This window comes from Drosophila miranda (genome assembly GCF_003369915.1).
Source record: "Drosophila miranda strain MSH22 chromosome Y unlocalized genomic scaffold, D.miranda_PacBio2.1 Contig_Y2_pilon, whole genome shotgun sequence".
Classification (NCBI taxonomy): domain Eukaryota; kingdom Metazoa; phylum Arthropoda; class Insecta; order Diptera; family Drosophilidae; genus Drosophila; species Drosophila miranda.
Genome location: NW_022881614.1, coordinates 33,513,153 through 33,538,957, shown reverse-complemented (window position 1 = coordinate 33,538,957; position 25,805 = coordinate 33,513,153). Strand labels below are relative to the sequence as shown.

Below are 25,805 nucleotides of genomic sequence, written 5' to 3'. Positions count from 1 at the left end.
GCTTGGAAGATAATAAGTTAATGATTTGGGGGCAATTCCTATTCGCTATAATGGTCAGTCTGGTGCCGCCAATATCGTCAGTCTTGGCTAAAAACATCAATCTACAGAGTTCTTCGGCTTCAGCCTTAGACGTGGACTCGTCTGTGGACCCGTCTGTGGAGCCGTCTGTGGCCCCAACGCCATCGATGTTGGTTTGCTGGCCTTTTTGGCGGCCAGGACCCTTGAGTTCATTCGACCGGATCGATACATTATCTACAAGGAGGTGGCTCCGTCGAGCATGTGCGCCATTCAACATGAACGTGTGCCGCGAAAGACGTTGATACTGGACCTGGACGAGACACTGCTTCACTCGTGCTACATTGATCCGGAGACCAAGGAGAACGTGGGCGGCAGCCAAGTGCCGGCCTACGCAGTTCCCGATTACCAGATCCATCTGAAGATCGATGGCATAGAGCCGATTCTGTTCAGTGTCTTCAAGCGGCCCCATGTCGACAAGTTCCTCGATCATGTGGCCCAATGGTATGACCTGGCCATCTATACGGCCAGTGTGGAGTCGTACGCCGCAGTCGTGGAGTCGTGGTGGACTTGCTGGACGCCGGACGGGGCATACTGCAGCGGCGCTTCTACCGACAGCACTGCCGCTCCAACACCTCCATTGTTAGCAAGGATCTCACTCTTGTCAATCGGGACCTGAGCAGAACGCTCATCATCGACAACACGCCCAATGCGTACCAACGCCATCCCGATCAAGTCGTTCATCTACGATCCCAACGACACGGAGCTGCTGAAGCTGCTGCCATTCCTGGACGCCTTGCGCTTTACCAAGGATGTCCGATCGATTCTTCGTCCGCGTGTCGAAAATCACTAACTCACTAATTGCAAATTGCCAAAGATAATTGCACAACTATTAACCGTTCTAAAGGACTCTACCGGTTATTACCAAAAATATATTGAAATGAAGGAGGACCTACGCAAACATAGCTGTGTGTCCAGCAAATAATTCTGGCTTTTGGAATCAATTAATATTATTTTATAATTCATAAGTACTCGCAGCACATGGTCTGGAAAACTTTGAACGAAACCCCTGTAAAGGAAAACCGCACTAGAGCTCAAAATCCAAACCAAATTTGTTTATATTGTTTATATTCCAGTGCAAATATTTTTGTGATTAAATTTAAATGTCTGAGTCTTTCCATTGTGCCGCTAATTAAATGAATTCCCCCTTAAAACTACTGAGACCCTTTGGAAGTGCCACCAACAGCAACAGCAGCATCTGGGGCGCCTCTGCACAAATGCATTTTATTGCTGGTCGTGCGGCATGTGGGCTCACTCTTTTAATACCCCGTACACGTCCATGGGTGTGCTGTACTGTCCATAAATGTATTTACGTACCTACCTATTTGTTCCAAAGTAAAAAGGTGCGAAAACATTGGCAGACACTCGTAATAGTTTAAGGAATTGCCTTTTTCGACTGGTATTCTTTGTGGAGTGTGGAGTGTGCATTGTTTTCCAGACACTGTTTTTGATTATGGGGTATTCAGTAGTCGGAAGGCTGAACATAGCCGTTCTTCTTCCTTGTTTTTGCTGGGGTGTGTGCGAGCCGAAGTTTGTGGCATGCCAGCAGCATGCAAATGCGAAAGCGTAATGATGTTGCGGCTTTTTGACTTTATACCGTCACAGACAAAGCCGCAGCACTGAGCCACCTGATGCGATGCCTCGCCCTGGCCCCTCGCTTGTCGCATGCGTACCTGACTTACATACGCCTAAAGTTTCAAAAGTTTAAATTGAATTCTTAATTATTGCACACACGGGTGGGAAGGGGAGCGAAATATTTTGGCCTGGTCAAAATGTTTAGATAATACAATTTCTTTTCAACAAATTATCAAATGGTTTTCATGCACGAAGGAAAAATATGGACAATAATTGCATTTTTGGGTTCGTCGTCGTATTTTTAGGATCAAAGAGATTCATGTACGGACAAGTCTGATTCATGTGACTGGGGCTGCACAAATTTTGAATTGTAGCGCCATAAAATGTTTTGGCTGGCACAGAAAATCCAACAAAAAACGCCATGTAAGAGTCGAAATACCAGGCATGGTTATTGAAATCCAACAGATAGCTTGACAGTGCACCAGCAGAGGAAGGAACAGCAGGAGTAGTGGCACTGGCAGTCAACGGTGCGTATGAGCAATCAGTCAACCAGTCAGTGAGTCAGTTAGCTAGTGATATCTGCATTTATGCTTGGCCTAGTGTAAATTTCCCGTAGCATTCGGAAGCATGCCTTAAAAAGTGCGAAACGTGAATGGTTTTGTGAGCATTTTCCAGGTTTTTCTTGTCTCAGCATTCTATTCCTCGACTGAGCTGTGTTCCTGAGGGATTAATTATCATTATGAGAAGTTCCTTTTTAGGGCTGTTTGTTTACTGCGATTAAATTTGCTTACTAGTCGAAGAAAAAGCGAATCGCAAATTAGGTTTCTGCATTTCAAATGAATGGCACGGGCGGTTGGAAAGACGGCAAGTAAGTGAATCTCGCTCGCTTCCGAGTTTCAGCTTAAGCCACTCAGAAACCCTCGCTTTGGAGTTGGAATCGTCGGCTTAAGCTGCACATAAATCGTGCATTAAATGGGTTAAGTGGAATGGCACGGAGAACCTTCACCTGTTCCGCCATAAATTTCCATTTCCCGTTTTCCTTTTTCCACTGCAGCCAGTCAATTCGGCTTAAATGCCCCCCGACAACGACTCTGGCCAGGCGGGGGAGGATCAAAATGGTCTGAGGGATTGAAGGACTGGTTGCGCCGTCAGCCAGTGCCTGGAAAACCACTCTCTGGCTTGTTTCAGCGAAGCCATTGAAAATTATACAATGAATTGTGTTCCTTGCAAATACGAGTAGAGGAAAGTTGCTGTTATCCCCTGCCCCTGCTGCTTACACTTTATTACGTATATAAAATTGGTTGACACTCGAAAGGCTAGCACTAGACGAGGTCGCTCAGTGAGAAGCCCGCTTGGACTACCATTTGGTTGATCCAGTCCCTCAGGTAGGCCACGTTCGTGTAGGCCGCCGGAATGTCCTTCTCGGCGCACTCAATGCCCCAGGAGACGATGCTGGCCAGCTGGAAGCGATCCGTATGGCCAGGCATCGAGCAGAAGAGCGGCGAACCGCCGTCACCCGTGCAGGTGTCCTTGCCCTCGAAGCCGCCGGCACAGAGGAAGCTGTCATGGAGACGGAAGCGTCGGCCCAGGATCGTGCGACGCAGCAGACGCTGGCAGTTCTCGTGCTCCACCACCGGCAGCTCGATGCGCTTCAAGAGGTGCTTAATGGTCTTGGCCGAGCTGTTGCTTTGGCCCCAGCCGGTGGCCAGGCAGTGGGCCCGCCGCATGTCCTCCTGCACCTGCGTCGTCTCCGCGGGCGGCAGGCAGATGGGCTGGATGTTGGGGACCAGCTGGAACGGCCGCTCCAGGACCAGCAGAGCCATGTTGTGGCTATGGGTCAGCTTGTTGAACGCCTCGTGGCGGTACAGCTGTCCAATACGACGCATCTGGTAGGGATGTGGCTCCCGCTGGCTGTTCAGGTCCCAGTCGCCGGCGCGGGCGCCAGCAGCGAGTCCTCGCTGTAGTTGGCCACATTATGGGCGCTGGTCAGCACCATCTGGAGATGGATCGGAGTGCCGCCGCAGATATAGTTGCCCTCCATGTCCATCAGAGCCACCATCCAGGGGAACTCGGCAAAGGTGGACTCGCCGTCGTTGTAGCCTTCCAGCTGGTAGTAGAGACCCTTGGAATTGCTGTACCCGCAGCCCCTGTACTCGAAGTCCTTCATGTTTTGCTGCATGCGACTCTGGCCCTCCTCTATCTGGAAATGGGCTGTACTTTATTCTCGTAACCCCAGTGCCTTCGCATCTCTCACCTGCTCGTTCTCGGGACAGCATATCTCCACCGAACGACAGCCGAAGTTGCTCGCCTCGTTGATGCGCGCCGTGATCACGTAGCGGCCGTCCATGTTCACGGACCCAGTGGTGCACAAGTGCCGGGGCACGCACAGCCGTTGCTCGCCACAGCATTTGTAGTCCTCCGGCTCACTGGGGTCTGCCACAGCGATCTCTGTTGTGGTTGTTTCTGGTTTGGTTGAGGTTGCTGCCGTTGTCCCCACCCATGGATTTCCCTTTCGCTGGCTGCGGTACTCGACCTCAGCCTCCTCGGCGTAAAAATTCTCCAGCTGCTCCTTCTCGCAGCAAACCAATTCACGGCCACAGCTGCGGTACAGAATGCTAGTACCGAGCAGGCCCCGGCCGGAGTCATCCGTCTGGTCGCAGAGCTTTTTGGCGATGCATATCTCCAGATCGGAGCAGTGATAACAAAGAGAGCAGCAGTACCAATCGCTCGGCACACATCGCGATATGCTGTACAGGGCGAGAGGGAGAAAAAGAGAGGCTGTCTGTAGTGGGGAAAAACCAGTCGCAGATATTTCATTCACTTCAAACTGCGTTGCTTATACACCATGTGGTGCCCCAAGTTGGCTTGCAGCCAAGCAGCCAAGCAATCAAGAGGAGGAGAGGAGTCCCCAATACAGTCACAGACTACGACGAATCCGTATTTCCCACTTACACACCTTATTATATTTTTGTAATCCAATTTCAATCAGTTCGATGCGCAATTACGCTCCAGTTGAGATCGTTTTGAGGGCACGGCGCGAGTACAACTGAATGTTGGGACGGAACAATCGACGGCTCAACAAACTGATTCAGACAAAGTGGAGCTCTCATCTGAACTTCTGATCGTTCTCTTAATCACCCAGCAGCTTATCTACGATCTCTGTCTCTCTTTCTCTCTCGCTTTCTCAGAATACTCGTCATTCCATGCCGGTTCTATAAAGTGTCTAACGTTTTACTCAAATATTTCAGTCGACTTTTTGCGTGCGACCAGCAACGAGTTCTACTTTGAGATCCGCGGCAGATCTATCTCTATATACTCCCATACATACATACATATACATTGAGATATATGTAAGTATGCAAAAGTGTTTACTTAGCCATAAGTGCATCGATTGCTGGATATATACTATATAGTAATGTTCGTTCAAGTTGTGGAGATAAATCAGTTCCAACGAATTCTATTTGAATACCGACTGTTGGGCTCCCTTTTCAAAATTCTATTAACAAACAAAGAAAAAGAGATACATATAGTGCAGGTTTGTTTTGATTATAGAACTCCCAATAGTGCGACTTGCTGTCTGTGTGCGCTTGATAATCCATTATAATCGTTTTCATGAAGTGATTGATTGCTGATAACCCCTGCTGCAGCCTCGTCTGTGGTATCTGTAATCGTTGTGTGTAATCGTTATTCTGTTTCGACCTGTTACTCTTGCAGCCCTGCCAAGATGAGCGGCACAACCGCACACACAGCCACAGGCGCAACGAGCAGATGCCGCTTGCTGTGGATGGCATTGGCCATTGCATCTCTTGTCATGGTGAACGCCCAGGACATGCCGTCGCCGATGTGCCGGGATGACGAGCTCTGCACCACAGTGACCCACTCTACGGGGACGGACGACTCTGGGCGAAAGAGGATTGGACCGCGCATTTCCCGCTTCTGCGGCACGGGGAGGGTGTGCTGCGAACGCGCCCAGCTGGAGAGCTGGAATGCCTCGCTGGTCGATCGGGTAGAGCGTCAGCAGAGGACGAACAAGAGGCCAGCGGGTTCTTCGATCAGGGACAAGAACGGCAACGTGCTGGAACCGGAAGCGAACGAGAGCTGCGGCATGAACATGGAGTGCGTGCCGCGGAAACTGTGCCGCGACAATATCATCATCGACGACGGACGGAGCATCATCAATCCCAGGATCGGCGTTGGACAGTGCAGTCGGTCCCTGCATCAACTGAACGGATTCAAGTAAAACAACTGCGGCTGGAGCAACCCCCAGGGCCTCATCCCCGACAAGGACAAGTACAACTACACGGAGGACGTGTCCATCTTCGGCCAGTTCCCCTGGATGGTGGCCATTTTCACCGGTCGCCAGCAGTACCTGTTCGGGGGCACGCTCATCCACCCCCAGCTGGTCATCACCAGCTCCCACAACATCGTGAACGAGACCGGTGGACACTTTGATGGCCCGGGCGGGCGACTGGGATCTGAACAGTATCGACGAGCCGTACGAGCATCAAGGACGGCGCTTCAAGCAGATTATCTTGCATCCGAAGTTCGATCCGGAGGCACTTTTCAACGACATTGCCATACTGGTCCTTGACGAGCCCGTCCAACTGGCCCCCACATCCTGCCCCTCTGCCTGCCGCCCCCAGAGTCGCCGCAGGTCATAGACGATCTGCTATCGGCCACCTGCTTTGCCACGGGCTGGGGAGCCAAGGACCCCAACAGCGACAAGCTGGAGCGGACGCTGAAGCGCTTCGACCTGCCGATAGTGGATCACGACGAGTGCCAGGCTATGCTGCGGAATACCCGCCTGGAGCAGCGCTTCCGGCTGCGCCCGAGGTTCCTCTGTGCCGGCGGCATCGAGGGCAAGGACACATGCAAGGGCGACGGCGGATCGCCGCTCTTCTGCCCGGCCAGACCGACCGCTACCAGCTGGCCGGCATCGTCTCCTGGGGCATTGAGTGCGCCGAGGCGGATATTCCGTCAGTGTATGCGAATGTGCCCTATCTACGCGCCTGGATCGATGAGAAAATCAATGGTCTCGGCCTCCAGGTGGCGGCGCCATAAGGATAATACTTTTCTTAGGTTTAATCTTAACCTTCAGGATTCGAATAAAGAAATGGAAGGCGATGCATAGATATTGAACTGAGATCATAGATCCATGGCTATCATACAATCTTTGGGTTCCTTAGATGGGAGACGTACCTCCCAGTCGACTGATTTATTGAAATATTAGAGCAGAAATAATGGAGGTGCAAAGCATCTTCATGCCGGAGCTTATAAATACTCAACGGGTAAAGAACCTCCTTTTAAGAACCCCACCCACCTTCCCCCCTCTCTTTAGGACATGCAATTAAGTAGGACACAGGCAAGACGCGACCGGGGAAAATGAAACAACGGAACCATCTCGATGGAGGGGATTGGAGGAGTGGAGGCCTGCGCGGCAGGGCACAGATTGAGAAATTACTCGCTGTGCCAATGGCTGTACGAATTGCCACGCTCGTGCTCGCACGCTCTTCCTCCGCCGCCAGACAACGACTTTTCCTTCTATGGCTTTTCCCCCTCGACTTGGTCTATTTCATTGGCCTGGAGGTTGCTCTAAAAACTCATTTCTCAAGTAAATGGTTTGAGCACTTTCCGTTGCTTTGTTTTTCATTTTCGCTGCGAGTATTTTGGCAATTTTCAGGCCACTCGCCTTTCCTTCGTACTGATTTTGTTCGATTATTTCATCGAATGGATGGGGCATTCTGGAAACGATTCTACCATCGTTTGGTCTATAATCTTCCATCAGTCTTATCTTGTGTTTTCCCTTTTCATTCATTGAAGAGTCCCCATAGTTTTTGAATTTCATTATCAGACCCCAATACTTCTCTTATCGCCTGCATTTTGCGGCCCTGTTATCGCTGCCCCTTTGGATGCGATTTAAGTGAGTTTTAATCAATCGAAACAGGAAGAGTAGGGCTATTATTGCTGATACTCATTGATTTATTGCAGTTACTCGTATGCGAGTCGTATGCGACTAGTAGGAAATGCCAGTGTGGTCGCGGATCCAGTCGAGGTAGCCGGTGACGCGGGTAAAGCCTGCGGGCTCGCCGGCCGTGCAGCCGTTCCAGTGGCCGAAGGAGGTGATGCCCACGATGCGGTTGCCCTCGTGGAGGACCAGCGGACCGCCGGAGTCGCCGTTGCAGGTGGAGTGGGCGCCTTGGGTCTGGATGCAGATGGTGTTGTCGGTGATGTAGCTATCGCCGTAGACGTTGCGGCAGTCGTTGTTGTCCATAAGCTGGACGTCGACGCAGTTCAGGTAGTTGGACATGCCGCTGTCATTGTCATGCCCACCAGCCGGCGAAGCTGTTGTAGCGATCGTTGTAGCTGGGCAGCTCCACGCGGTTCACTAGCGACCAGAAGTCAACGTGAGGAGTGCGGATCAGGCCGATGTCGTTGTTCAGATGGTCGTTGAAGTCGGGATGCGAGATCATGTCATCGCGGCTCACCCAGTGGGTGAACTGGGCCTCGTGACGGAAGCTGGCGCCGTAGTAGATCAGCACGTGGTTGGCCTCTCTCGTGCAGTGGGCGGCGGTGAGGATCCAGTTGTGGCCAATGATGGAGCCACCGCACCAGTAGTTGTCGTTGAAGCTCAGGCCCACGATATACGGCACCTTGCCCTCGTATGCCGGATAGCCGTTGGTGATCCGACCCTGGATCTTCGCCGCACTTGGCATGTCCCTCACGGGAACGGGCTTGTTGGCCACCTCGGTAGGCACGGCGCTGGCCACGGCCACAGCCAAAGCAAGGAAAACAAACAGCTGCATGTTGATCAATCAACTAATATGGGGCATCTGCACCAGCCGCTGCTTTTATAGGGGTTCTTGGCTCCTAATCTCTCGACAGCAGAAATTACACTCATAATTTTAAATATTTAACTGATAGGTTATCGATTCGGGCTTTCCGATTTCCGGCTACCCTACTTGACCTATGCCTTTGAGCCCGGAGATGACCATTTTAACCATTTGTTTGCCTGGTCCCAGCCTCATTTATGCTGAATATGGATTGAGTTTCCATTTCGCAAGCTTGTTGAAAGCAAATATTTGCCTAATTGATTATTATTTAATTACAACGAAGCATAAAGAAAAATGCAGATTGCAAAATGTGGCTGATTGGTGCAGATGCAAATGTACCCATGTAACTCCAGCTCTGTGTGTATGCCTGAGCGATTGTGTTTCAGTATATATGTATGTACATATGTTTGTGTGCTTGCAATTATAATGGGGCATTATTGTGCAATTGTGTGGCATACTTTGAGGCACAGTGAGCTGCCCCTCTCTCTCTCTCTCTATATATCTCTGTACTCCTCCTCTCTGGGCATTATGCAGAGAGGAAATGGGGTTGTTGCATGTCTGTGGCCGACCAGCGGAAATAGAAACAGCTGCAAGTGGCAGCCGCCCTCCCCCGTCCATCGTTCCTCCATTCGGTCATCTGTATATGTAAACGAGGGGGAACGTTGTGAGTTGCTGCGGAGACCGCAACTCTACAGTTATACCCGATACTTAGTCAGTATGGCTCTCCTCCGGCAGACGCCGCGAATATTGAACGACACGACAAAGAGTGCGTGCGAGAGAGACAGAAAATCAGTCTGAGCGTGACGTCGGGCGCTGCGTAGCCAGTGCAAATTGATTTGTTCCTTTTGGCTATAAAAATGATCTGATCTGATCCAGATTCAGCAATCTGATAGATATGGTCATTATCTATGACTCTGCGTTTTTAGTTTTCTCGAATGTGCAATATTGTGGATGCAACAGATTTTCGTCCTTTGTATGGACGGAAGGGGGTGGGGCGAAATTCTCAGATATACGTTTTATAGTGAGATCTATCAGAAGTGCGGATACCAAATTTGGTTACTCTAGCTTAATAGTCTCTGAGATTTGTGGATGCCACAGATTTTCGCCCTTTGTGGGGGCGGAAGTGGGCGGGGCAAAGTTTTGAAATATTTTTGTAGCAGTGACATATCACAGAAGTCTGGATCCAAAACATCGTTGCTCTAGCTCTTATAGTCTTTGAGCACTAGGCGCTAATAGGGACGGACAGACGGACAGACGGACGGACGGACGGATGGACAGACGGACAGACAGACAGGGCTCAATCGACTCGGCTATTGATGCTGATCAAGAATATATATACTTTATTGGGTCGGAAACGATTCCTTCTGGACGTTACACACATCCACTTTTACCACAAATCTAATATACCCCAATACTCATTTTGAGTATCGGGTATAAAAACGGCAAACCACTAATGTTGCAGGCACACACTCGCACACACTGGCTAATTGCAGCGAGAGGTCTGTCAAACGCAGGCATAACCATGTTATTCCGATGCCCTATGGGAGCCCAGGCCCTTTAGAAACGTGAATGATCGTTCGGATTGTTCACCCACAGTCCAAGAATTACACACACACGTGCAAGTTAACGTACCCAATTCTATTGAGCTCTTATACGAGTTGTAAACAATCTTTGGCTTCCTAAAACGAAAACAATTTCAATCTTGGGCCTCCGCCTAATTGATTTCAAAGATGTACAATCTCAATGGCTCCCGCCACAATCCCAATCTTTGACACTCGCCTAAATGGAAAACCAATGTTTGCCCACACCCGGCTTCTCATAAACAATCTCACACCCGGCTTTCTGCAGATCCTGCACTTTGAGCATTTTACAGTTCTCTCTTTGGATGACGAAATCCAATATTTGTGATGGCGAAATCAATTGAGATGTTTATAGAAAAACTATTCCCGAAAGGGATCGACGATGCAAAGATCAAAAAGATCAAGTCAGTCTTGATCCAGAAGCGACACCGAAAAGTCGAACTAAAAACTAAGATCGCGCAAACCCTTTGTCCGGAATCCTTTGTGACCCTCAACTTAAATCTATATCTGTAAACTTAGAAGTTAAATAAAAACTTTTTAAAAACGCAATCCGGTACCGCAGTTATTTAATTGGCGCCCAACGTGGGGCGACGTTGTATAAAAAGCACCGAATAATAAAAGTGTTGCGTCGTGCCGAAACCCGAAGGACAATTAATTAATGGAATAAATCCTTCAATATAAAAACGCGGAGTGACTGTGAGATATTAGATAAGAACGAGAGGGAACGTTGTGAGTTGCTGCGGACACCGCAACTCTACATTTATACCCGATACTTAGTCAGTATGGCTCTCCTCCGGCAGACGCCGCTAATATTAAACGACACGACAAAGAGTGCGTGCGAGAGAGACAGAAAATCAGTCTGAGCGTGACGTCGGGCGCTGCGTAGCCACTGCAAATTGATTTGTTCCTATTGGCTATAAAAATTATCTGATCTGATACACGTTCAGCAATCTGATAGATATGGTTGTTATCTATGATTCTGCGTTTTTAGTTGTCTCGAATCTGCAATATTGTGGATGCAACAGATTTTCGTTCTTTGTGTGGGCGGAAGGGGGTGGGGCGAAATTTTGAGATGCACGTTTTATAGTGAGATCTAACAGGAGTGCAGATACCAAATTTGGTTACCCTAGCGTTAATAGACTCTGAGATTTGTGAATATCCCCAGATTTTCGTCCTTTGCGGGGGCGTAAGGGGTTGTGGCGAAATTTTGAAACAAACTCGTCTCGGTCCGATTTGTTAGGAGTGTGGGTACCAAATTTGGTTGGTCTAGCTTTTATAGTCTCTGAGATCTAGGCGCTAATGTTTTACTCTAAGCAAAGCCACCTATGCTACGTGTGTGTTAATGAGAGACAGGGCGAGAAAAATGAAATTGTTTTCTTGATGCTGGCTATAATAATAATACGATCCAATTCAGATTCTGCAGTCTAAAAGATATGGTCATTCTCTACGATTCTGCGGATGCCACAGATTTTCGTCCTTTGTGGGGGCGGAAGTGGGCGGGGCGATGTTTTGAAATATTTTTGTAGCAGTGACATATCACAGAAGTCTGGATCCAAAACATCGTTGCTCTAGCTCTTATAGTCTTTGAGCACTAGGCGCTAATATGGACGGACAGACGGACAGACGGACGGACGGACAGACGGACAGACAGACAGGGCTCAATCGACTCGGCTATTGATGCTGATCAAGAATATATATACTTTATGGGGTCGGAAACGATTCCTTCTGGACGTTACACACATCCATTTTCACCACAAATCTAATATACCCCAATACTCATTTTGAGTATCGGGTATAATGCCTTACGCATTTTTGTCACTGGCCTAAACGGCGGTATTGCAGAAATCCTATTCTCATTGAATCCCCCAGATTTACCGAATGCCTTGGCAAAGGTACAGGAATTGCAATCAAATAACATACGGGCCCAATTTGCCTACCAATTCAGTGGCCCCAGAAATTCAGGGAATAATAATTACAATACAATAAGATTCAACCAAGGACTAATAGTTCACCATTCGACCAAAAAAGGGATTTTCAGAGGAATAACATGTCATGGGGACAACCCTATTTCTTGGGTAATAGACAACAAAATCAGGCCACAGAACCAATGGATGTAGACGAATCAATACAAATCCAGAACCGACAGAACAGCACTCAATACAGGGGATATAAAAATAATAATAATAATAATAGATATTATCGGGAGAATACTAATGGTTATTATCGGAGAAATAATAATAATTATAACCAAGCTCAGCAATTTAGAGAAAACGTAGTACCAAATAATCAATCTAACGCAAATCCAGCGCAGAAACGAAAACCAAATGAAACGTCGGAACAACCGACTAATAAAGCAATGCGAATAAATAACATTGAAATGTGACTGGCAGTCATTCGGTCATGCAGCAGCAGGCGGGGGTACTGACGGGAAGTGGTCTCTCCACACTCAGCATGTCAGTGGGCCCCTCAACAGCTATGGCAGCGGCGCTGCTTTCCACCCATGAGCTGCCCAAGGACTCGAACAGTACCACGGCCAGCGCCGGGAGCGCTGTCTCCTCGGACGACGGGGAGCGTTGGTACATCTGCGACTACGAGACGTGCGGCCTGAAGTTTAAGTACAAGTCGCGCATGGAGCTGCACCGTGTAGTGCACAGCAAAGAGCGGCGCTTCAATTGCGAGCTATGCAGTGCCTCCTTCAAGCAATCATGCAACTTGTCCACGCACCGAAAGAAAAAGCACGCGCTCCGGGGTATCAAGAGCGAGATCCTTCCGCAGCGATACTAGACGTCATACATGCTTCTCCACTCCATAGGCTACCTCTCCCTGCACACACTTGTTTAAAGCCCTGCAAGTCCTTGCAGGATCAATCTGACTAGATGCTAGTTTCTCCCCACCCTTATTAGTCTAAGTTTATATGCTAAATTACACTTAAAAAAGAAAAAAAAAAAAAAAAAAAAAGGACCATTTTTTAGATCAGCCCCCGAAGTAGGTCTGCCCTATTTAAAAAGAGTAGATAAAACGAGGTGGAACGTTGTGAGTTGCTGCGGACACCGCAACTCTACAGTTATACCCGATACAAAGTCAGTATGGCTCTCCTGCGGCAGACGCCGCTAATATTGAACCACACGACAAGGAGTGCGTGCGAGAGAGACAGAAAATCAGTCTGAGCGTGACGTCGGGCGCTGCGTAGCCACTGAAAATTGATTTCTTGCTTTTGGCTACAAAAATGATCCGATCTGATCCAGATTCAGCAATCTGATAGATATAGTCATTATCTATGATTCTGCGCTTTTAGTTTTCTCAAATCTGCAATATTGTGGATGCAACAGATTTTCGTTCTTTGTGGGGGCGGAAGGGGGTGGGGCGAAATTCTGAGATATACGGTTTATAGTGAGATCTAACAGAAGTGCGGATACCAAATTTGGTTACTCTAGCCTTAATAGTCTCTGAGATTTGTGGATGCCCCAGATTTTCGTCCTTTGCGGGGGCGGAAGGGGGTGTGGCGAAATTTGGACACCAAACGGTCAATGTTCGATATCACAGGAGTGTGGATACCAAATTTGGTTGCTCTGGCTCTTATAGGTTCTGAGATCCTTGAACTCATATTTTGCAATTGACAAAACCGACCATGAAACCTGTGTGTTAGAGAGAGACAGAGCGAGATAGAATGAAATTGTTTTCTTGATTCTGGCTATAATCATTATACGATCTGGTTCAGATTTAGCACTGTAGAAGATATGGTCATCCTCACCGATTCTGCGTTTTTGGTTTTATCGTATCTTTAAAAATGTGGATGCCACAGATTTTCGTTCTTTGTGGGGGCGGAAGTAGGCGGGGCGAAGTTTAGAAATATTTTTGTAGCAGTGACATATCACAGAAGTCTGGATCCAAAACATCGTTGCTCTAGCTCTTATAGTCCTTGAGCACTAGGCGCTGAAGGGGACGGACGGACGGACGGACGGACGGACAGACGGACAGACAGACAGGGCTCAATCGACTCGGCTATTGATGCTGATCAAGAATATATATACTTTATGGGGTCGGAAACGATTTCTTCTGGACGTTACACACATCCACTTTTACCACAAATCTAATATACCCCAATACTCATTTTGAGTATCGGGTATAAAAATAAACAAAGAATTAAAAGTTTTGATAGATACGGGAGCAACTTCCTGTTATATAAAAAAGGGAATTTACGAAAATAAACGAGGTGGAACGTTGTGAGTTGCTGCGGACACCGCAACTCTACAGTTATACCCGATACTAAATCAGTATGGCTCTCCTGCGGCAGACGCCGCTAGTATTGAACCACACGACAAAGAGTGCGTGCGAGAGAGACAGAAAATCAGTCTGAGCGTGACGTCGGGCGCTGCGTAGCCACTGAAAATTGATTTCTTGCTTTTGGCTACAAAAATGATCCGATCTGATCCAGATTCAGCAGTCTGATAGATATGGTCATTATCTATGATTCTGCGTTTTTAGTTTTTTCGAATGTGCAATATTGTGGATGCAACAGATTTTCGTCTTTTGTGGGGGCGGAAAAGGGTGGGGCGAAATTCTGAGATATACGTTTTATAGTGAGATCTAACAGAAGTGCGGATACCAAATTTGGTTACTCTAGCCTTAATAGTCTCTGAGATTTGTGGATGCCCCAGATTTTCGTCCTTTGCGGGGGTGGAAGGGGGTGTGGCGAAATTTGGACACGAAACGGTCAAGGTCCGATATCACAGGAGTGTGGATACCAAATTTGGTTGCTCTGGCTCTTATAGGTTCTGAGATCCTTGAACTCATATTTTGCAATTGACAAAACCGACCATGAAACCTGTGTGTTAGAGAGAGACAGAGCGAGAAAGAATGAAATTGTTTTCTTGATTCTGGCTATAATCATTATACGATCTGGTTCAGATTTTGCACTGTAGAAGATATGGTCATCCTCACCGATTCTGCATTTTTGGTTTTATCGTATCTTTAAAAATGTGGATGCCACAGATTTTCGTCCTTTGTGGGGGCGGAAGTGGGCGGGGCGAAGTTTTGAAATATTTTTGTAGCAGTGACATATCACAGAAGTCTGGATCCAAAACATCGTTGCTCTAGCTCTTATAGTCTTTGAGCACTAGGCGCTGAAGGGGACGGACGGACGGACGGACGGACGGACGGACGGACAGACGGACAGACAGACAGTGCTCAATCGACTCGGCTATTGATGCTGATCAAGAATATATATACTTTATGGGGTCGGAAACGATTCCTTCTGGACGTTACACACATCCACTTTTACCACAAATCTAATATACCCCAATACTCATTTTGAGTATCGGGTATAAAAAGAATTATCAATTTATAAGAAAGTTGCTACAGTAAATGGGTTTTCGGTAATTAAATATTTCCATAATATAACTATTTTTAACACAAAACAAGTGTTTTACGAAATAGATGGAATGGGGGCATATTTACTAATAGGATTTAACCTATTAAAGAAAATCGGAGCTGTTATTGATACAGGAAAGGGGACTTTAAGCTATAAAGACAATGAAGAGAAAATAATATATGATGAGGTTCTTTCTTTAAACAAATTAACCTTTATAGAAGGAACGAGGGGGAACGTTGTGAGTTGCTGCGTACACCGCAACTCTACAGTTATACCCGATACTAAGTCAGTATGGCTCTCCTGCGGCAGACGCCGCTAATATTGAACCACACGACAAAGAGTGCGTGCGAGAGAGACAGAAAATCAGTCTGAGCGTGACGTCGGGCGCTGCGTGGCCACTGCAAATTGATTTGTTCCTATTGGCTATAAAAATTATCTGATCTGATACACGTTCAGCAATCTGATAGATATGGTTGTTATCTATGATTCTGCGTTTTTAGTTGTCTCGAATCTGCAATATTGTGGATGCAACAGATTTTCGTTCTTTGTGTGGGCGGAAGGGGGTGGGGCGAAATTCTGAGATATACGTTTTATAGTGAGATCTAACAGGAGTGCGGATACCAAATTTGGTTACTCTAGCCTTAATAGTCTCTGAGATTTGTGGATGCCCCAGATTTTCGTCCTTTGCGGGGGCGGAACGGGGTGTGGCGAAATTTGGACACGAAACGGTCAAGGTCAGATATCACGGGAGTGTGCATACCAAATTTGGTTGCTCTGGCTCTTATAGGTTCTGAGATCCTTGAACTCATATTTTGCAATTGGCAAAGCCGACCATGAAACCTGTGTGTTAGAGAGAGACAGAGCGAGAAAGAATGAAATTGTTTTCTTGATTCTGGCTATAATAATTATACGATCTGGTTGAGATTTTACACTCTAGAACATATAGTCTTCTTCTACGATTCTGAATTTTTGGTTTTATCGTATCCTTAAAAATGTGGATGCCACAGATTTTCGTCCTTTGTGGGGGCGGAAGTGGGCGGGGCAAAGTTTTGAAATATTTTTGTAGCAGTGACATTTCACAGATGTCTGGATCCAAAACATCGTTGCTCTAGCTCTTATAGTCTTTGAGCAATAGGCGCTGAAGGGGACGGACGGACGGACGGACGGACGGACGGACGGACCGTCGGACGGACGGACGGACGGACGGACGGACGGACAGACGGACGGACGGACGGACGGACGGACGGACAGACAGACAGGGCTCAATCGACTCGGCTATTGATGCTGATCAAGAATATATATACTTTATGGGGTCGGAAACGATTCCTTCTGGACGTTACACACATCCACTTTTACCACAAATCTAATATACCCCAATACTCATTTTGAGTATCGGGTATAAAAATATTTTGAAGAAGAAAAAGAAATGAAAAGTTATTCAGTAAAGGTAGAAGGAAGTTTATAAAGCTTGGGATCAAAAAATCCTGAGCACGCCGACGATGAATTATCCGTCAATAGTTTGGGATTCAAATATCCTGAACCCGCCGTCGTTGAATTCAAGAGGCGATACAGTTACTGCACCGTCAAGTGGCCCGTGTGATACCAGCAGAAGGCTGTTACGTGCGGAACGCAGCCCTCCTCCCGCCCAACCGACCGAGTGGCACTGCCGCATGACTCGCGGTGCGTAGCCGAACCAAACGCGAACATGCAAGAAAGATATCTATTAGACTAACATTCGAGGAAAATTAGTACTAAACTTACTAAGAAACTAAGCATGCAATCAAAATACAAATACCACTACAGTTACTAATTAATAGAAAGGTGTGTAAGGATTAATAATTTAATAAGAGGAAGAGAATTATCCGACATCCAAAGTTTTAATAGTTTGGGATTAAAATATCCTGAGCACTCCGTCGTTGAATTATCCGACACTAAAAATTTGAATAGTTTGGGATTAAAGAATCCTGAACACGCCGTCGTTGAATTATCCGACAATGAACAATTTAAAAGTTTGGGATGCAAAAATCCTGAACGCGCCGTCGTAGAAATATCCGACATACAAAATTATGCAAATTCTGAATTGAAAAAAATGAAATTGTATAACACAATAACCTACAAAGAAGACAATTTAGAAAATCTCAGAGAGAAAATTGTATCTATCATCGAAGAAGACCATGCCAATATAGATTTACAGTTACCGTTCAGAACGGATATAAAAGGAGAGATTAACACTGAACATGATAGACCGGTATATGGCAAACAGTATCCATACGCTTATTCGGTTAACGATTTCGTTAATAACGAAATAAGTAAAATGTTAGATGAAGGTATAATCAGACCTAGTAATTATAATAGTAATACCGGTAATAGTAGTACCAAAGAAGGGAGTAAATGAGGACGGAACTCCTAAACATAGATTAGTAATAGACTTTAAGAAACTTAATGAAAACACCATACCGGATATATACCTTATGCAATATCCTTCAGTAATCCTTGCCAATTTAGGTAAGGCAAAGTATTTCTCGGCCATTGATTTAGAGTCAGGTTTCTATCAGATTTTAATGAGGGAATCAGATATTGAAAAAACATCTTTTCTCATAAATAACGGTAAATATGAATTTCTAAGAATGCCTATGGGATTGACGAACGCTCCCAGAATTTTCCAAAGGGCAATGGACGATATACTTAGAGAACAAGTTGGGAAAACTTGTCACGTCTATATGGACGATATAATAATATTTTCAAAAACTATAGAAAAACATTATAAAGATCTTATTCATATAATACAGATTTTGCAAAATGCTAATATGAAAATTTCCCTAGAGAAGTCTAAATTCTTTCAATTGGAAACCAAATTTCTGGGATACATTGTTTCCCATAATATCATTAAAACAGATCCAGACAAAATCTCCACAATACAAAACTATACAATTCCTAAAAATATCAGAGAGCTACGTAGCTTCTTAGGACTAACAGGGTATTACAGAAAATTTGTCCGAAATTATGCCACAACTGCCAAACCATTAACAAAATATCTGAGTGGAGTAAATGGGAAAGTTTCACGAAGGGCATCCCCGAAAACATTAATACAGCTGGATGAACCAGCAATTGGAGCATTTAATAATTTAAAGGACAGTTTAATAGCACATATTGAATTAGTACAACCAGATTACAATAAAAAATTCACATTAACCACAGATGCATCGGACATAGCAATAGGTGCAGTTTTGTCACAAGATGGGAATCCCATAACATTTATTTCTAAAACTTTAAGTAAAACCGAGCAATTATATGCTACTAATAAAAAAGAATTATTAGCTATTGTATGGGCATTAAAAAATTTGCGAAATTATTTATACGGAGTGAGTGTAATTGAAATACATACAGATCACCAACCTTTGTCCTTTGCAATGTCGCAAAAAAATCCAAATGTTGAAATGAAACGTTGGTATTACTTCATAGAAAGTTTCACACCAAAAATCATTTATAAACCCAGCTCAACTAACGTAGTAGCGGACGCTTTATCTCGGATTCAAATAAATCATATGACAGATAGTGATGTCGACCAGACAGAATCAGAATCAGACATAAATACTCAGCATTCAGCAGAAAGTAGTTTTGAAAACATCATTCAAGAGACTAGCAAGCCTTTAAACCAATTTAAACAGCAGCTACTATTATCGCAAGGGAGATTCACAGTTCATGAGTTAGTAAGAGTTTATGAAAATACCCGACATATTATTGAATTTGATACGGTTGACAATCTGCTAATCATTTTAAAATAATTTATTCAGCCTAACTTAACCACAGGAATACACTGCACTTTAGAAGATTTATACTTTATCCAAAATAAGCTAAAGGAAAACTTCATAAATAAATTTCTCTTCACGAGAAAGTTCCTCCAAGATGTAGTAAATTCAGAAGATAATGCTATAATTATAGAAGAAACACATTGCAGAGCCCATAGAGGACTAGACGAAAATTACAAACAAATAACTAAGTTGTATTATTGGCCAAACCTACACAAAAAATTAAAAGAATATATAAAAAATTGTGAGATCTGTAACAAAAACAAATATCACAGACACCCTGTAAAAATTCCAATTGGGGAAGCTCCCATTCCAGCAAAAGAAGGAGATCAATTACACTTAGACATATACTATGCCCAAAACCTAACATTTATAACTTGTATAAATTCTTATTCCAAATACTGGTGGTCAAGGAAATCCAAAGTAAATTAAACATTGAAAATAAGGTAATGGACATTTTGCAACACTTTCCGTTAGCAACATCATTAATGACTGACAACGAACCAAGCTTTACTTCAGCACAATTTAGATCATTCATACAAAGAAGTAACTTAAATATTTATTATGCTGATCCCAGAAACAGCACCTCAAATGTTCAGGTAGAAAGGGTACATTCCACACTAACAGAAATAGCGCGGTGCATCAAGGATGAACTAAATCTAACAGATTATTCGGAAATAATAATAAGGGCGGCACTGAAATATAACCTGACGACACATTCAACGACCAATCAAATGCCATATGACATATTGTATAACAAAATAGAGCACAAAAATAATCCAATATTACTTAAGGAAGCTCAGACCAAAATGCTTAAGCTACATAACAAAGATAGAAGAGAAAAAGAATATAAAATAGGAGAAGCAGTTTATGAAAATAAATTCGGGGAAAGAAATAAACTTCAATCCCGATACAAAAAGCAGGTAGTTAAGGAAAATCGACCGAATAAAATTATAATCAACAATAGAAACAGAATTATACATAAAGATAACATTAAATATTAAGGAAATGCTTTCCATTTTTTCCAGAAAATATATGCGAATATATTTATACTGACTTTTGTTATATTGACGACTTCGGAAGTAATTGACTATACGCATAGTGGCTATCTATTGCTCAAAGACTACAGAGACGTTTACACTTATGAAACATACGCCGAACCTTTCCATATTACTAATTTGAGTTTTTATAGAGAGATAATTGATATAGAATCCAAATATGTCAACAAATCAATTAATTCAGACGATGAGTGGGAAATATCAATGGACTTAAGTCTATTAAAATTAATGATTTCATAATTAGTTCCAAAACGGAATGAAAGGGGAATTAATGAATAAGGTACCATTTGGAAATGGATAGCAGGCAGCCCTGATCATGACGACTTTTTGAAAATACAAAATAAAGTAAATGAATTAACTGAAAATAATAATAAACCATTTATAATAAATTCCTAATTTTTCAAAGAAATTGAATTGCTATCAAATTCATTAAAAAATGTCATCTTCAATGAAGAAACGATACTGAGAAAGCATCGTTTAAAATTAATATTTTTTGACCTACTAAATTTAGTTGATACCATAACCCTCTTAAAAGTAAACATTTTCAATACAAAATTTTAAATAAAAATGAAATAGAGGACATTTATAAGCATGAAAAACATCCTGTTGAACTGTCTGATCTACTGGACATTGCAACGGTTAAAATAATTCGAAATGCAGATTTAATAATCATTTATATAAAATATCCTCAAATTAAAGATATTTGCAAGTTTTACCATGCAAGAGCCATCTCACAAAATGATGGAATGTTAGTTATAAGTGAAAAAGTTTGTGAATGTAAGGAGAAATACTATTTAATGAATAATTTTAAAACTGAAACTTTTAACAATTACGCACAAATAAATTTAAAGAAGACCTGTTTCACCAATTTACTTAATGGCTTTAAAGCCAACTGCACTAAAAAAAAAGGAAAAAAAACAAAGAAATAGACATCATTCAGGATGGTGCCATATTAGTTTCAGGCAAAAATAACGTAGACAATACTACTTTGTTAGGTTCGATTATAATAAATAATATAACCCACATAAATGATAAGGGTACAATTCTAAAATACATATCGCATCATAGATATAGCGATTTTGAATTAGTTGATTATATACAAACGAATGATAAACAATTTTCTTTTGATAATGTTAATATTTTAAGTCCCCTTATAACATTAGGTCAATTTCAATCTTGGTCCTCCGCCTAATTGATTTCTAAGATGTACAATCTCAATGGCTCCCGCCACAATCCCAATCTTTGACACTCGCCTAAATGGAAAACCAATGTTTGCCCACACCCGGCTTCTCATAAACAATCTCACACCCGGCTTTCTGCAGATCCTGCACTTTGAGCATTTTACAGTTCTCTCTTTGGATGACGAAATCCAATACTCGGGATGGCGAAATCAATTGAGATGTTTATAGAAAAACTATTCCCGAAAGGGATCGACGATGCAAAGATCAAAAAGATCAAGTCAGTCTTGATCCAGAAGCGACACCGAAAAGTCGAACTAAAAACTAAGATCGCGCAAACCCTTTGTCCGGAATCCTTTGTGACCCTCAACTTAAATCTATATCTGTAAACTTAGAAGTTAAATAACAACTTTTTAAAAACGCAATCCGGTACCGCAGTTATTTAATTGGCGCCCAACGTGGGGCGACGTTGTATAAAAAGCACCGAATAATAAAAGTGTTGCGTCGTGCCGAAACCCGAAGGACAATTAATTAATGGAATAAATCCTTCAATATAAAAACGCGGAGTGACTGTGAGATATTAGATAAGAACGAGAGGGAACGTTGTGAGTTGCTGCGGACACCGCAACTCTACATTTATACCCGATACTTAGTCAGTATGGCTCTCCTCCGGCAGACGCCGCTAATATTAAACGACACGACAAGAAGTGCGTGCGAGAGAGACAGAAAATCAGTCTGAGCGTGACGTCGGGCGCTGCGTAGCCACTGCAAATTGATTTGTTCGTATTGGCTATAAAAATTATCTGATCTGATACACGTTCAGCAATCTGATAGATATGGTTGTTATCTATGATTCTGCGTTTTAAGTTTTCTCGAATCTGCAATATTGTGGATGCAACAGATTTTCGTCCTTTGTGTGGGCGGAAGGGGGTGGGGCGAAATTTTGAGATATACGTTTTATAGTGAGATCTAACAGGAGTGCAGATACCAAATTTGGTTACTCTAGCGTTAATAGACTCTGAGATTTGTGAATATCCCCAGATTTTCGTCCTTTGCGGTGGCGGAAGGGGTTGTGGCGAAATTTTGAAACAAACTCGTCTCGGTCCGATATGTTAGGAGTGTGGGTACCAAATTTGGTTGCTCTAGCTTTTATAGTCTCTGAGATCTAGGCGCTAATGTTTTACTCTAAGCAAACCCACCTATGCTACGTGTGTGTTAATGAGAGACAGGGCGAGAAAAAATGAAATTGTTTTATTGATGCTGGCTATAATAATAATACGATCCAATTCAAATTCTGCAGTCTAAAAGATATGGTCATTCTCTACGATTCTGCGTTTTTGGTTTTATCGTATCTTTAAAATTGTGGATGCCACAGATTTTCGTCTTTTGTGAGGGCGGAAGTGGGCGGGGCGAAGTTTTGAAATATTTTTGTAGCAGTGACATATCACAGAAGTCTGGATCCAAAACATCGTTGCTCTAGCTCTTATAGTCTTTGAGCACTAGGCGCTGAAGAGGACGGACAGACGGACGGACGGACGGACAGACGGACAGACGGACGGACGGACAGACGGACAGACAGGCATGGCTCAATTGACTCGGCTATTGATGCTGATCAAGAATATATATACTTTATGGGGTCGGAAACGATTCCTTCTGGACGTTACACACATCCACTTTTACCACAAATCTAATATACCCCAATACTCATTTTGAGTATCGGGTATAAAAATATTTTGAAGAAGAAAAAGAAATGAAAAGTGATTCAGTAAAGGTAGAAGGAAGTTTATATAGCTTGGGATCAAAAAATCCTGAGCACGCCGACGATGAATTATCCGTCAATAGTTTGGGATTCAAATATCCTGAACCCGCCGTCGTTGAATTCAAGAGGCGATACAGTTACTGCACCGTCAATTGGCCCGTGTGACACCAGCAGAAGGCTGTTACGCGCGGATCCCAGGCAAAACGCAGCCCTCCTCCCGCCCAACCGACCGAGGGGCACTGCCGCATGACTCGCGGTGCGTAGCCGAACCAAACGCGAACATGCAAGAAAGATATCTATTAGACTAACATTCGAGGAAAATTAGTACTAAACTTACTAAGAAACTAAGCATGCAATCAAAATACAAATACCACTACAGTTACTAATTAATAGAAAGGTGTGTAAGGATTAATAATTTAATAAGAGGAAGAGAATTATCCGACATCCAACGTTTTAATAGTTTGGGATTAAAATATCCTGAGCACTCCGTCGTTGAATTATCCGACACTAAAAATTTGAATAGTTTGGGATTAAAGAATCCTGAACACGCCGTCGTTGAATTATCCGACAATGAACAATTTAAAAGTTTGGGATGCAAAAATCCTGAACGCGCCGTCGTAGAAATATCCGACATACAAAATTATGCAAATTCTGAATTGAAAAAAATGAAATTGTATAACACAATAACCTACAAAGAAGACAATTTAGAAAATCTCAGAGAGAAAATTGTATCTATCATCGAAGAAGACCATGCCAATATAGATTTACAGTTACCGTTCAGAACGGATATAAAAGGAGAGATTAACACTGAACATGATAGACCGGTATATGGCAAACAGTATCCATACGCTTGTTCGGTTAACGATTTCGTTAATAACGAAATAAGTAAAATGTTAGATGAAGGTATAATCAGACCTAGTCAAAGCCCATATAATTCACCGGTAATAGTAGTACCAAAGAAGGGAGTAAATGAGGACGGAACTCCTAAACATAGATTAGTAATAGACTTTAAGAAACTTAATGAAAACACCATACCGGATATATACCTTATGCAATATCCTTCAGTAATCCTTGCCAATTTAGGTAAGGCAAAGTATTTCTCGGCCATTGATTTAGAGTCAGGTTTCTATCAGATTTTAATGAGGGAATCAGATATTGAAAAAACATCTTTTTCCATAAATAACGGTAAATATGAATTTCTAAGAATGCCTATGGGATTGACGAACGCTCCCAGAATTTTCCAAAGGGCAATGGACGATATACTTAGAGAACAAGTTGGGAAAACTTGTCACGTCTATATGGACGATATAATAATATTTTCAAAAAGTATAGAAAAACATTATAAAGATCTTATTCATATAATACAGATTTTGCAAAATGCTAATATGAAAATTTCCCTAGAGAAGTCTAAATTCTTTAAATTGGAAACCAAATTTCTGGGATACATTGTTTCCCATAATATCATTAAAACAGATCCAGACAAAATCTCCACAATACAAAACTATACAATTCCTAAAAATATCAGAGAGCTACGTCGCTTCTTAGGACTAACAGGGTATTACAGAAAATTTGTCCGAAATTATGCCACAACTGCCAAACCATTAAAAAAATATCTGAGTGGAGTAAATGGGAAAGTTTCACGAAGGGCATCCAAGAAAACATTAATACAGCTGGATGAACCAGCAATTGGAGCATTTAATAATTTAAAGGACAGTTTAATAGCACATATTGAATTAGTACAACCAGATTACAATAAAAAATTCACATTAACCACAGATGCATCGGACATAGCAATAGGTGCAGTTTTGGCAGTTATGGGATTCCCATCACATTTATTTCTAAAACTTTAAGTAAAACCGAGCAATTATATGCTACTAATAAAAAGGAATTATTAGCTGTTGTATGGGCATTAAAAAATTTGCGAAATTATTTATACGGAGTGAGTGTAATTGAAATACATACAGATCACCAACCTTTGTCCTTTGCAATGTCGCAAAAAAATCCAAATGTTGAAATGAAACGTTGGTATTACTTCATAGAAAGTTTCACACCAAAAATCATTTATAAACCCAGCTCAACTAACGTAGTAGCGGACGCTTTATCTCGGAATCAAATAATTCATATGACAGATAGTGATGTCGACCAGACAGAATCAGAATCAGACATAAATACTCAGCATTCAGCAGAAAGTAGTTTTAAAAACATCATTCAAGAGACTAGCAAGCCTTTAAACCAATTTAAACAGCAGCTACTATTATCGCAAGGGAGATTCACAGTTCATGAGTTAGTAAGAGTTTATGAAAATACCCGACATATTATTGAATTTGATACGGTTGACAATCTGCTAATCATTTTAAAAGAATTTATTCAGCCTAACTTAACCACAGGAATACACTGCACTTTAAAAGATTTATACCTTATCCAAAATAAGCTAAAGGAAAACTTCATAAATAAATTTCTCTTCACGAGAAAGTTCCTCCAAGATGTAGTAAATTCAGAAGATAAAGCTATAATTATAGAAGAAACACATTGCAGAGCCCATAGAGGACTAGACGAAAATTACAAACAAA

General features: G+C 43.2%; 2 protein-coding genes and 3 pseudogenes across 2 annotated transcripts; 3 read left to right on the top strand and 2 right to left on the bottom strand.

Annotated features, from left to right (window-relative positions):
* Positions 1 to 93: 93 nt before the first annotated feature.
* Positions 94 to 1,172, top strand: LOC117194082 (annotated as a pseudogene).
* Positions 1,173 to 2,882: 1,710 nt separating this feature from the next.
* LOC117193953 lies at positions 2,883 to 4,497 on the bottom strand (annotated as a pseudogene).
* Positions 4,498 to 4,903: 406 nt separating this feature from the next.
* LOC117194059 lies at positions 4,904 to 6,800 on the top strand (annotated as a pseudogene).
* An 806-nt stretch (positions 6,801 to 7,606) lies between these two features.
* LOC108158175 (serine protease 1) lies at positions 7,607 to 8,468 on the bottom strand. The gene is given in 2 exon segments (XM_017290393.2): positions 7,607 to 7,973; positions 7,975 to 8,468. Coding segments are annotated over 2 exon segments (789 nt in total). The 5' UTR covers positions 8,454 to 8,468; the 3' UTR covers positions 7,607 to 7,663.
* A 3,992-nt stretch (positions 8,469 to 12,460) lies between these two features.
* Positions 12,461 to 12,844, top strand: LOC117193952 (AT-rich binding protein-like). Its single transcript, XM_033398608.1, has one exon. It carries the CDS (start codon positions 12,461 to 12,463, stop codon positions 12,842 to 12,844), a length of 384 nt encoding a protein of 127 aa, XP_033254499.1.
* The last annotated feature ends 12,961 nt before the right edge of the window (positions 12,845 to 25,805 follow it).